We start from the raw sequence: 14,236 nt of genomic DNA, 5'->3' as shown, positions 1-14,236 counted from the left end.
ATTAAGCAAGCGCCATGCTTGTTGAAAAGTTTATATAAATTAACACATTTGAGGGGCAAGAAAGACCTCCAATAACCGTTCAATATTCAGTCTAAATATATTGCTCTGGTCTAGTCTTGACACCGTTTTTATTTTTCTCATAGAGATAATTCAAAAGACTTTCAATCTGAAATTGATCACACGAAACAACAAAAAATCTCCAAAGAGCTAGCCTGGGGAAACAGGAAGCAATAATTCCCCTTCACCCACATAAGGAAGAAACCCTTGAGGCTAAGCACAGTCTTAATTCGCTCTGACTGGTGTTGGGCACGAGAGGTCACTTCAGATATTATTGGCCTGCAACTACTGCGCTCCATTTCCTAGTCAAATCTTCACTTTGGTCACATCTGCATTTAAACAAAGTAATTTAGGCCTACAGTAGACTAAATACAGGCCTGTATATTATATTTCTATAGAGAAGACTGCAGTTTTTGATTGCCGTGGGAAGTAGGGGTGCTGCAGCACCCCCTGATAAATAATATAAAATACATGCAGTACCAGTCAAAAGTTTGGACACACCTATTCATTTCCAGGGGTTTTCTTTATTTTACTATTTTCTACATTGTAGAATAATATTGAAGACAAACTATTAAATAACACATAGGAATTTATTTCCTTCTTAATGCGTTTGAGCCAATCAGTTGTGTTATGACAAGGTATAGGTGGTATACAGAAGATAGCCCTATTTGGTAAAAGACCAAGTCCATATAATGGCAAGAACAGCTCAAATAAGCAGAGAAACAACAGTCCATCATTACTTTAAGACATGAAGGTCAGTCAATCCGGAAAATTTCAAGAACTTTGAAAGTTTCTTCAAGTGCAGTCGCAAAAACCATCAAGTGCTATGATGAAACTGGCTCTCATGAGGAACGCCACAGGAAAGGAAGACCAAGAGTTACTACTGCTGCAGAGGATAAGTTCATTAGAGTTAACTGCACTTCAGATTGCAGCCCAGATAAATGCTTCAGCGAGTTCAAGTAACAGACACATCTCAACATCAACTGTTCAGAGGAGACTGTGTGAATCAGGCCTTCATGGTCACGGATTCCCTCGGTACTGCTGCTAATTCCGTTCACCAGCTCCGGAGGTCTACGTCACCGGCCTTACATTGTTTAAGGGATATATCAGTAAAGACCACCTCTTCCAGGGCAGTAAGAGACACTATATTACATTGTTTAAGGGATATATCAGTAAAGACCACCTCTTCCAGGGCAGTAAGAGACACCATATTACATTGTTTAAGAGATATACCAGTAAAGACCACCTCTTCCAGGGCAGTAAGAGACACTATATTTCTCTCTATACTCAGCCAGGGGGCAGAAGAATCATGTCTAAACCAATTGAGGATGAGGCGAAATGCTAACGCCTGGCAATACAATCTAAAGTTTACAATGAAGTTTACAATGGATAGTCCTATTTGTTTCCCTCTTTGAAAATGTGTTAATTTTATCTGGGACCGTTTACCTTCCCATATACATTTTGAAACCACACTATGATTTGTATCCCAATAGCCAGAACACAAAGTTTTCAGCAGGACCACAGATAAACCGACAAGCCTCTATTGAATTTCCCGCCATTGGACTACAGCCTATCACCAAAGACAGTAGATTCTGTGCTATCACTTGCTGCACAAACTGTATTCCTGCAAGAGGTGGTCTATGGCAAGGTTATCCAAACTCGGTCCTGCTTTGGGAAACCCTCGTTTACAGGGGGTGGTCTTGTCACATACACTGGATAGGAGTAGTGAAATGTGTTGTTAATACAGGGTCAGCCATGGTAGTACAGAGTCAGCCATGGTAGTACAGGGTCAGCCATGGTAGTACAGGGTCAGCCATGGTAGTACAGGGTCAGCCATGGTAGTACAGATTCAGCCATGGTAGTACAGGGTCAGCCATGGTAGTACAGGGTCAGCCATGGTAGTACGGGGTCAGCCATGGTAGTACGGGGTCAGCCATGGTAGTACAGGGTCAGCCATGGTAGTACAGGGTCAGCCATGGTAGTACAGAGTCAGCCATGGTAGTACAGGGTCAGCCATGGTAGTGCAGGGTCAGCCATGGTAGTGCAGGGTCAGCCATGGTAGTGCAGGGTCAGCCATGGTAGTACAGGGTCAGCCATGGTAGTACAGAGTCAGTCATGGTAGTACAGAGTCAGTCATGGTAGTACAGAGTCAGCCATGGTAGTACAGGGTCAGCCATGGTAGTACAGAGTCAGCCATGGTAGTACAGAGTCAGCCATGGTAGTACAGCGCCCCTGCTCAAGAGCACATACATATTTAGCTTGTCGGCTATTCAAACCAGCGACCTTTCGGTTAATGGCCCAACGCTCTAACCGCTAGGCTCCCTGTCACATACAATTAAACTAAATTATTGTTGACTACAATAAAAGAAAACTCATCGTTCCACTAGTTTCAATTCACAATTTAATAAAACTGAATTACATTTGTAATCTACTATATTCATTAACAGTTTTGCTTTATTGGGTTCATCTTTCGTATAATAACAAAATTATTGCAATCTGAATCTGAAACCAATATAGATATTTTAATCCACTCTCTTCAAACTTCATTGCTGAAAAGAGCATCAAAATATGAACTAACATTTTTTCCAAGTCAAGACACAGGGCATTGGATTGGTGCACAAGTATGGTTGGGGGGAGTTTTCACCATATTCTTCACACCAGTCCACTACTTACACCAGTCCACTACTTACACCAGTCCACTACTTACACCAGTCCATTACTTACACCAGTCCACTCCTTTAAAACCACGAAGGGGAATGTATGAGAGCACAGTTTTAGAGAAGGGTAGAGAATTCGACGGCAAGCTACACTTGGCAGATGAGGAGAAATACACTTAAGGGCAGTAAGAATCAATGCTGACCCCCTATGGGCTTTGGAACACTTTCCCCCTCCTTTAAAACACAAGCCTCTTTGGGATTCTGCTTGTGTTATTGCCAGAGAACAGCGGAGCAGTAACAGCCATAGTTAGACCTCCGCTGAGCTCAAACCGCATTGGCCTGCAGGGAATGAGTGGTGTGCAGGATGAGCAAGGACAGACAGAGGAGGAGAGCGGGATAAGAGATGGGTTATAAACATGCAAAAGTAAAGGAACACTACACAAGCTGGCTATAACAACTCAGTTTAATTCCTATGAAATAAAGCCTCTTCACAGTTGTTTCCACATAGGAACATTGATCTGTCATGACATTCTATTGTAATAACAGTTCAATGACATGGCTAGTATGACATGAACAGATTTGATTCACACACAAGGCTTGCACTATGTATAATGTGACTGGGGGTATGAGAAACATGCTTCCTCAGTCATCCAGGATAGCACCTCTATAAAGATAGTTAACATACCATTTGAAAATGCAGGTTTTGTTTACCAGAGTAGAAATTCAATTTACGCCTCTAAAATCTCCAAAAATAAGGATAATAATTTCATAATCAAAGCATTTTCTCAGATCACCTCGTGAGGTTAAAATATTCACAAAATAAACATAGAAAGAATAGTCATACGAACAAACAACGTCGAATAGTAACATTGATTTTACGAAGAATGCTACAAAACAAGGCCAGAGAAGTTCTGGAGTTGGAAAATGTGAGTCGTGAACATGATGGGTTTGGGTTTGTTCGATACAGGACATATTCAGAACTACTGCAACACATCTTCACAAAATTCAATGGTTCTGCAATAAAGTGTAACTACCATGGTGGTTGCATTCCCCCCAAAAAATGTTTTATCTTTGTACAAGGATTTTATATCAATATATGAATAAGACATTTAAATACTTGTCAACCCCCCTGTAATACATCCCCACCCTTTTCCCAGGACCTCTCACAAACAAAAATACATTATTGAAACTGTACACAATTATTCTGTCCATATGCTGTTCTGTTGTTACATTGTAAGCGGTTGGTATAGCTTCTATTAAAAAATAGTTCTTGCTGGTTTCATAGATTCAACACAAAAAAGCTGACGCACGTAGACTGCTGATGTCACCGTTCTGTAAAAGCGGGTAAATAAATGGATAGAAAGAGGTACGGTGTTGATGCTTCTGAGTCTATTCATGTCTATACATTTTGCGTTTTGCACAATGGCAGAGACACACAGAAGTGGAAAAGAAGCCTTCTCTTCCGCTGCAGTTCTAGGAACAGCCCATAACCACACCACAGCAGTGAGAACCCCCCCACCCCACCCACCCTAAAAGAAAAATACATGCAACTGAGGAGTGCTTTATCTGCATTCTGTAGCAGATGCTACTGTCTATCACTTAGCCTCCTTTAGCATAGATTACATTATCTTTCCTAGCATTAGCTTAGCTCCTGTTAGCCTAGCTATTACGGCAGAGTGGTGCGTCTCATTAAAACAGGGGCCCGGGGCCATCTTCCTGAGGGGGGAAGTGTGTATTGAGCAGCGTCTCCATGTAGGACACGTAGCTGGAGCTGGGCGTGTAAGCTTCACCCTGCTCCTGGAAGGGCATGGACCTGGCTGTGTAAGCTTCACCCTGGTCCTGGAAGGGCACGGCTGGGGAGAGGGGCGGCAGAGGGGCGGCTAGGGCCGACGGGGCTGGGAGAGGATCAGTGAGAGTTGGCATTGGGGTGAGGGTGGGCTCGGAGATGGGTATTGCCAGAGCCTGGGTGAGGGTAAGGGCGCTGATATCAGTGTTGGAGGGACCAGGAGCATGGTTGGGTGTGTGAGGTGTAATACTGTGAGGTACAGGGCCTGTAGCTGGGGGTTGGCATCCGGGGTCCATTGGTGCTTGAGTTGTGGGGTGAGGGGCGGGGAGGCGAGGCCTCTTGGCTGCCTGTGGTTCGTCTCCTGACAGAAGGGCTTCCTGGGTTGGTATTGCCTAGACAGGAAGAGACAGCTTATGGTCAAAACAGTTGCATGGCATCCACATGATCACTTCTCTCCAATGTTTAGCTCCTACACCCTTCAAACCCCTACAACCAGACAGTAAGGATGGATATTTCAGGAGCATCACGTAAAATCCGCATTTTAGAAAAGGGCTCAACACAGCCATGACTGACAACACCACAACGTAGTGTGGAATAACATGATGAATCTCTTCTCTCCAGCCCACCCCTGCCTCCCTCCCTCTCTCCCCAGCCCACCCCTGCCTCCCTCCCTCTCTCCCCAGCCCACCCCTGCCTCCCTCCCTCTCTCCCCAGCCCTAGTGGGTGGGCGTCAGGTGGTCTCGTACCAGACGAGTGCAGACCCTCTTGGGCAGGTCCTGCTCCAGCGAATGGATCTCTGTTTGCTTCAGTAACAGCTGGGACTCATCTTGGAACTCCACCTGAAAAGGGGAGAAGAGAGAGATGGAAAGAGAGAGTGGGAGAGTTAATTAAGGGACATACTCAAAACAACACAAAAAACAACAAAGCCCAGGATTGTCAGGACAAAATCCAGTAACGGAATTTGAAGACGCCCTTTGTGCCATGTTGTCTTGATGTGTGTGACTAAAGTGTGGCTCTGCCGTGTCGTGTGGCTCTGTCGTGTGTACAAATGTGTGTGAGAGATACAGTGAGGGAAAAAAGTATTTGATCCCCTGCTGATTTTGTACGTTTGCCCACTGACAAAGAAATATCAGTCTATAAATTTAATGGTAGGTTTATTTGAACAGTGAGAGACAGAATAACAACAAAAATATCCAGAAAAACGCATGTCAAAAATGTAATACATTTATTTGCATTTTAATGAGGGAAATAAGTATTTGACCCCCTCTGCAAAACATGACTTAGTACTTGGTGGCAAAAACCTTGTTGGCAATCACAGAGGTCAGACGTTTCTTGTAGTTGGCCACCAGGTTTGCACACATCTCAGGAGGGATTTTGTCCCACTCCTCTTTGCAGATCTTCTCCAAGTCATTAAGGTTTCGAGGCTGACGTTTGGCAACTCGAACCTTCAGCTCCCTCCACAGATTTTCTATGGGATTAAGGTCTAGAGACTGGCTAGGCCACTCCAGGACCTGAATGTGCTTCTTCTTGAGCCACTCTGTTGCCTTGGCCGTGTGTTTTGGGTCATTGTCATGCTGGAATACCCATCCACGACCCATTTTCAATGCCCTGGCTGAGGGAAGGAGGTTCTCACCCAAGATTTGACGGTACATGGCCCCGTCCATCGTCCCTTTGATGCGGTGAAGTTGTCCTGTCCCCTTAGCAGAAAAACACCCCCAAAGCATAATGTTTCCACCTCCATGTTTGACGGTGGGGATGGTGTTCTTGGGGTCATAGGCAGCATTCCTCCTCCTCCAAACACGGCGAGTTGAGTTGATGCCAAAAAGCTCAATTTTTGTCTCATCTGACCACAGCACTTTCACCCTGTTGTCCACTGAATCATTCAGATGTTCATTGGCAAACTTCAGACGGGCATGTATATGTGCTTTCTTGAGCAGGGAGGACCTTGCGGGCGCTGCAGGATTTCAGTCCTTCACGGCGTAGTGTGTTACCAATTGTTTTCTTGGTGACTATGGTCCCAGCTGCCTTGAGATCATTGACAAGATCCTCCCGTGTAGTTCTGGGCTGATTCCTCACCGTTCTCATGATCATTGCAACTCCACGAGGTGATGAGATCTTGCATGGAGCCCCAGTCCGAGGGAGATTGACAGTTATTTTGTGTTTCTTCCATTTGCGAATAATCGCACCAACTGTTGTCACCTTCTCACCAAGCTGCTTGGCGATGGTCTTGGAGCTCATTCCAGCCTTGTGCAAGTCTACAATCTTGTCCCTGACATCCTTGGAGAGCTCTTTGGTCTTGGCCATGGTGGAGAGTTTGGAATCTGATTGATTGATTGCTTCTGTGGACAGGTGTCTTTTATACAGGTAACAAACTGAGATTAGGAGCACTCCCTTTAAGAGTGTGCTCCTAATCTCAGCTCGTTACCTGTATAAAAGACACCGGGGAGCCAGAAATATTTCTGATTGAGAGGGGGTCAAATACTTATTTCCCTCATTAAAATGCAAATCAATTTATAACATTTTTGACATGCGTTTTTCTGGATTTTTTTGTTGTTATTCTGTCTCTCACTGTTCAAATAAACCTACCATTAAAATTATAGACTGATAATTTCTTTGTCAGTGGGCAAACGTACAAAATCAGCAGGGGATCAAATACTTTTTCCCCTCACTGTAGGTGATTAGCCAGCATCATTAGCATGAGGGAGAGTGGGAGAGAGAGAGCGATGGAGAAAGAGAGACAACACATAAGCACAGTGAAACTCTGAGATTAGCGCACACACACACACACACACCCTCCTCCCCAGTCCCATCCTGTGATTAGAAACACATACACACAGAGGTATAACCATATAGTCACATGCATACTACATCCAGTCAGAGCAACACACTGATTTAGGCTCCCGAGTGGCGCAGTGGTCTAAGACACTGCATCTCAGTGCGAGACGCGTCACTACAGACACCCTGGTTCGAATCCAGGCTGTATCACAACCGGCTGTGATTGGGAGTCCCATAGGGCTGCGCACAATTGGCCCAGTGTCGTCCAGGTTTGGCCGGTGTAGGCCATCACTGTAAATAAGAATTTGTTCTTAACTGACTTGCCTAGTTAAATAAAAAATACATTGATGGTCTGTGTGATCCTAAACCAGAGTAGTACACTACATGGCCAAAAGTATGTAGATTCGGCTATTTCAGCCACATCCGTTGTTAACAGGTGTATAAAATCGAGCACACAGCCATGCAATCTCCATAGACAAACATTGGCAGTAGAATGGCCTGACTGAAGAGCTCAGTGACTTTCAACATGGCACCGTCATAGGATGCCAACTTTACAACAAGTCAGTTTGTCAAATTTCTGCCCCGGTCAACTGTAAGAGATATTATTGTGATACAACTGTTAGAGTTATTGTGAAGTGGAAATGTCTAGGAGAAACAAAGGCTCAGCCGGGAAGTGGTAGGCCACTTAAGCTCACAGAATTGGACAGACGAGTGCTGAAGTGCGTAGCGTATAAAAATTGCCTGTCCTCGGCTGCAACACTCACTAACGAGATTTAAACTGCCACCGGAAGAAACCTCAGCACAATAACTTTGTCAGGAAATGGGTTTCCATGGCCGAGCAGCCGCACACAAGCCTAAGATTAGCTGACGCTTGGCATTGCGCATGGTGGAGTGGTGAATCACGCTTCACCATCTGGCCATTGGACAATCTAATCTGGGTTTGGCTAATGTTAGGAGAACGCTACCTGCCCTAATGCATAGTGCCAACTGTAAAGTTTGGTGAAGGAGGAATAATGGTCTGGGGATGTTGTTCATGTTTCGGGCCCCTTAGCTCCAGTGTAGGGAAATATTAATGCTACAGCATACAATGACATTCTAGACAATTCTGTGCTTCTATCTTTGTGGCAACAGTTTAGGGAAGGCACTTTCCTGTTTCAGCATGACAATGCCCCCGTGCACAGAGCGAGGTCCATACAGAAATGGTTTGTCGAGATCAGTGTGGAAGAACTGGCCTGCACAGAGCCCTGACCTCAAACCCACTGAACACTGACTGTGAGACGCCTAATCGCCCAACATCAGTTGCCTGACCTCACTAATGCTATTGTGGCTGAATAGAAGCAAGTCCCCGCAGCAATGTTACCACATCTAGTGGAAAGCCTTCCCAGAAGAGTGGAGGCTGTTATAGCAGCAAAGGGGGGGACCAACTTCATATTAATGCCCATGATTTTAGAATGAGATGTTGGACGAACCATGTAGTGTATGTGGGCGTGTGCCATTTGTCTTGTCATATCACCCATCGCCCAGGCTGAGAGTGTGGAAGAGCTCACAAGGCTCTGTGTGTGTGTGTGTACACATCATGTGTGTTCAGAGGAGTTGTGTTCCTCCAGTACCAGGGACCTCTCCTCTAAGCTTTATACCTCGTAAGCACTCTGCGCGTCGCACCATAAATTCTCCACACGCACCTCCAATGCTAACACTCTCGACTACTTTTGAATGTCCGCTGCAGTAAGATACTCTGCCATAATCTACAAGAGCGGCATCATTTTCAGATAAACACTCAGGTAAACACTGTGCTGGAAACATTCAGGTAAGCACTGTGCTGGAAACATTGAGGTAAACACTGTGCTGGAAGGTCAAAGTAATCTAAGTTGTGGTGTAAAAAAAGCTTCAGCTGTAGAACCAACTTGGTGCAGGGCTGGGGGTTCAATGTAGATGGAGTGGGCCATTAGAAAGACTACCTGAAGTTGTCATAAGGACATTTTAAGGGAAATAAATAGTTCTTAACCCATCCATGCATCCTAGAATATATAATGAAAATATACAGTGGCACCACCTTTTTTATTTATAAAAAAAAAATAATAATAATAAAAAAGAAATATATATATATATATATATTTTTTTTTCACCTTTATTTAACTTCTTAAAGTGTAGGGGGCAGTATTTTCACGGCTGGATGAAAAACCCAAATTAAACTGGTTACTACTCTGGCCCAGAAATATGCATATTATTAGTAGATTTGGATAGAAAACACTCTGAAGTTTCTAAAACTATTTGAATGGTGTCTGTGAGTATAACAGAACTCATATGGCAGGCAAAAACCTGAGAAAAATTCAACCAGGAGGTGGGAGATCTGAGAATTGTAGTTCTTTCTAATCCCTATTGAAACTACAGTGTCTGTGGGGTCACATTGCACTTCCTAAGGCTTCCATTGGCTGTCAAAAGCCTTCAGAAAGTTTTTTCATCGTTGTCCTGTTCCCGGGCAGAGAATAGGAGCTCAGTCAATGAGTGGACTGCCTGGGGACAAAGAGATTGGTGATGCGAGATCCCACGAGTGCACCTTTCCCTCTTTTTTTTTGTTCTGGAATGAATACGCTATTGTCCGGTTTGAATATTATCGCATTTTTACGTTAAAAATACCATAAAGATTGATCGTAAACAACATTTGACATGCTTCTAAGAACGGTAAGCTGATTTAAAATCTGACACAGCGGTTGCATAAAGGAGTACTGTATCTATAATTCTTAAAATAATTGTTATGTATTTTGTCAACATTTATGATGAGTATTTTTGTAAATTCATGTGCTCATTCACCGGATGTTTTGGTGGGAATACATTTTCTGAACATCACGCGCCAATGTAAAATGCTGTTTTTGGATATAAATATGAACTTTATCGAACAAAACATATATGTATTGTGTAACATGATGTCCTAGGAGTGTCATCTGATGAAGATCGTCAAAGGTTAGTGCTTCATTTAGCTGTGTTTTGGGTTTTTGTGACATATCTCCTTGCTTGGAAAATGGCTGTGTGGTTATTTTTGTCTATGTACTCTCCTAACATAATCTAATGTTTTGCTTTCGCTGTGAAGCCCTTTTGAAATCGGACAATGTAGTTAAATTAACCTCTATGGGCTAGGTGGGATGCTTGCGTCCCACCTACTCAACAGCCAGTGTAATCCCGTGGCGCGATATTCAAATACCTTAGAAATGCTATTACTTCAATTTCTCAAACATATGACTATTTTACACCATTTTAAAAGACAAGACTCTCGTTAATCTAACCACACTGTCCGATTTCAAAAAGGCTTTACAACGAAAGCAAAACATTAGATTATGTCAGCAGAGTACCCAGCCAGAAATAATCAGACACCCATTTTTCAAGCTAGCATATAATGTCACATAAACCCAAACCACAGCTAAATGCAGCACTAACCTTTGATGATCTTCATCAGATGACAATCCTAGGACATTATGTTATACAATACATGCATGTTTTGTTCAATCAAGTTCATATTTATATCAAAAAACAGCTTTTTACATTAGAATGTGACTAGCATGTGACTAGCATTCCCACCGAACACTTCCGGTGAATTTACTAAATTACTCACGATAAACGTTCACAAAAAACATAACAATTATTTTAAGAATTATAGATACAGAACTCCTTTATGCATTCGCTATGTCCGATTTTAAAATAGCTTTTCGGTGAAAGCACATTTTGCAATATTCTGAGTAGATAGCCCGGCCATCACAGGCTAGCTATTTTGACACCCACCAAGTGTGTCACTCACCAAACTAAGATTTACTATTAGAAAAGTTTGATTACCTTTGCTGTTCTTCGTCAGAATGCACTCCCAGGACTTCTACTTCAATAACAAATGTTGGTTTGGTTCAAAATAATCCATAGTTATATCCAAATAGCGGCGTTTTGTTTGTGCGTTCAAGACACTATCCGAAGGGTGACGCGCCCGACGTGTTTCGTGACAAAACAATTCAAAATATTCCATTATCGTACTTCGAAGCATGTCAAACGCTGTTTAAAATCAATTTTTATGTCATTTTTCTCGTAAAAAATCGATAATATTCCGACCGGGAGTCGTTGTTTTCGTTCAAAGAGAGAGAAAGTAAACATGGTGTCGGCTCGTGCATGCGCCTCCAGTCTCATTGTCCTCAGATCGACCACTATCCAAATGCACTAATGTTTTTCAGCCATGGCCTGCAAAGCCACCATTCATCGTTCTGGCGCCTTCTGAGAGTCTATGGGAGAGTTAGAAAATGTCACGTTATGCCAGAGATCCCCTGTTTTGGTTAGAGATGATCAAGAAGGCCAAGAAATAGTCAGAGAGAGCGCTTCCTGTTTGCAATCTTCTCAGGTTTTGGCCTGCCAAATGAGTTCTGTTATACTCACAGACACCATTCAAACAGTTTTAGAAACTTTAGGGTGTTTTCTATCCAAATCAAACAATTATATGCATATTCTAGTTACTGGGCAGGAGTAGTAACCAGATTAAATCGGGTACGTTTTTTATCCGGCCGTGCAAATACTGCCCCCTATCCCCAACAGGTTAAGGAGAAGTGTATCTTTAAAATGGTGTAAAATAGTCGTATGTTTGAGAAATTGAAATTAGGATATTTTTGCTGTTTTGTACTTCGCGCCATGCTATTTCACTGGCTGTTGAATAGTGTGGGACAGTCACGTCCCACCTTGCCCAGAGAAGTTAACCAGGTAAGCTAGTTGAGAACAAGTTCTCATTTACAACTGCAACCTGGCCAAGATAGAGCAAAGCAGTGCGACAAAAAACAACACAGTTACACATAAACAAACGTACAGTCAATAACACAAAAGAAAGATCGATTTTTCTATGTACAGTGTGTGCAAATGTAGAAGAGTAGAGAGGTAGGCAATAAATAGGCCATGGAGGCGAAATAATTACAATTTAGCATTAACACTGGAGTGATAGATGTACAGATGATGATGTGCAAGTAGAGATACTGGCGTGCAAAAGAGCAAGAGGGTAAGTAATAATATGGGGATGAGGTAGTTGGGTGTGCTATTTGCAGATGGGCTGTGTACAGGTACAGTGATCGGTAAGCTGCCCTGACAGCTGATGCTTAAAGTTAGTGAGGGAGATATAAGACTCCAGCTTCAGTGATTTTGTCTTTGGCAGCAGAGAACCGGAAGGAAAGGCGGCCAAAGAGGTGTTGGCTTTGGGGATGACCAGTGAAATATACCTGCTGGAGCACGTGCTACGGGTGGGTGTTGCTATGGTGACCAGTGAGCTAAAATAAGGTGGGGCTTTACCTAGCAAAGACGTATAAATGACCTGGAGCCAGTGGGTTTGGCGACGGATATGTAGCGAGGACCAGCCAATGAGAGCATACAGGTCGCAGTGGTGGGTAGTATATGGGGCTTTGGTGACAAAACAGATGGCACTGTGATAGACTGCATCCAGTTTGCTGAGTAGAGTGTTGGAGGCTATTTTGTAAATGACATCGCCAAAGTCGAGGATCGGTAGGATGGTCAGTTTTACGAGGGTATGTTTGGCAGCATGAGGGAAGGATGCTTTGTTGCGAAATAGGATGCCAATTCTAGATTTAACTTTGGATTGGAGATGTTTGATGTGAGTCTGGAAGAAGAGTTTACAGTCTAACCAGACACCTAGGTATTTGTAGTTGTCCACATATTCTAAGTCAGAACCGTCCAGAGTAGTGATGCTGGACGGGCGGGAGGGTGCGGGCAGCGATAGGTTGAAGAGCATGCACTTAAAAAAACACCTAGCCCTCTGATATGCACTGTTAACTTTCTGATCGCCTAAATCTGTGAGATGTTTTCAAACCTCCAACGTAGTCTCATGTGGAGATGAGCTACATTGATTTGAATCCATTTACATACCCAGTCCTTTCAGATCTACAAGGAGATACACAAGGTGTGCAGGCACTAACATCCCCAGATTCAACCAATCAACTTGACCTTAGTGAACATCTAGTCAAATGGCTACCCAGACTATTTGTATTGCCCCCCCCCCACCACTGCCACTCTCTGTTGTCATCTATGCATAGTCACTGTAATAACTCTACCTACATGTACATACTGCCTCAACTAACCGGCACCCCCCTGTATACATTGTTATTTTTTACTGCTGCTCTTTATTTACTTTTTACTTTTCTCTCTTATTCTTATCCGTATTTTTTTTAAACTGCACTGTTGGTTAGGGGCTCGTAAGTAAGCATTTCACTGTACGGTCTACACCTGTTGTATTTGGCGCATGTGACTAATACAATTTGATTTGATTTAGTGCTGGGCTGGAACACGGGGCTAATGGGCTAGTTGGTTGACAAGGTAGAGTGAAGGGAGTGTACGGGGGGCAACGCTACTCTCACCTGGAAGTACTTGTGCACGTGGTCCTTGACGTAGGAGGCGTTGAGCGCCTGGCCCTCCATGTTGTGGACCAACATCAGCTCGCCAGTCTCTGGGGGGCCGTTACGAAGACAGTCGTGACTCTGGAGGGAGAGAACGGAGTGACTGATTTGAGGAACAGGTTAAGATTTGATGCATCTAACATATTCACTAGATATGTCATTCTATAGCCACTGCTTTGACTTGTCATTATGTTGTCACTATGTCAACACATATCATGGTCACCTCACCATGGCTGAGACTGACAGAGAGGTGTAGAGAGAGACTGACAGAGAGGTGTAGAGAAAGGCTGACAGAGAGAGAGGCTGGCAGACAGGTGTAGAGAGGCTGGCTGACAGAGAGAGAGAGAGAGAGAGAGGCTGGCTGACAGACAGAGAGAGAGAGAGAGGCTGGCTGACAGACAGAGAGAGAGAGAGAGAGAGAGGCTGGCTGACAGACAGAGAGAGAGAGAGAGAGAGAGGCTGGCTGACAGCGAGAGAGAGAGAGAGAGAGAGAGAGAGGCTGGCTGACAGACAGACAGAGAGAGAGAGAGAGGCTGGCTGAC

The 14,236-nt window shown here is 43.7% G+C and overlaps 1 protein-coding gene across 3 annotated transcripts in view; it reads right to left on the bottom strand.

The window, feature by feature from the left end:
- Positions 1 to 3,159: 3,159 nt before the first annotated feature.
- The window catches only part of LOC106574093 (lysine-specific demethylase 4B), an 86,388-nt gene continuing 75,311 nt past the window's right edge, over positions 3,160 to 14,236 (bottom strand). For all 3 annotated transcript variants that reach the window (XM_045697358.2, XM_045697357.2, XM_045697359.2), the window contains exons 20-22: positions 13,656 to 13,775; positions 5,247 to 5,339; positions 3,160 to 4,892 (exon numbers count right to left, since the gene is read on the bottom strand). In XM_045697358.2, the coding sequence (XP_045553314.1) occupies positions 4,404 to 4,892; positions 5,247 to 5,339; positions 13,656 to 13,775 (702 nt within the window). In that variant the 3' untranslated portion in view covers positions 3,160 to 4,403. The remainder of the gene's footprint in view (positions 4,893 to 5,246; positions 5,340 to 13,655; positions 13,776 to 14,236) is intronic.

This window comes from Salmo salar, chromosome 16, assembly GCF_965601325.2.
Source record: "Salmo salar chromosome 16, fSalSal1, whole genome shotgun sequence".
NCBI classification, from domain to species: domain Eukaryota; kingdom Metazoa; phylum Chordata; class Actinopteri; order Salmoniformes; family Salmonidae; genus Salmo; species Salmo salar.
Note: the sequence above shows the minus strand (reverse complement) of the source record. Positions and strands in the feature narration are given on the sequence as shown.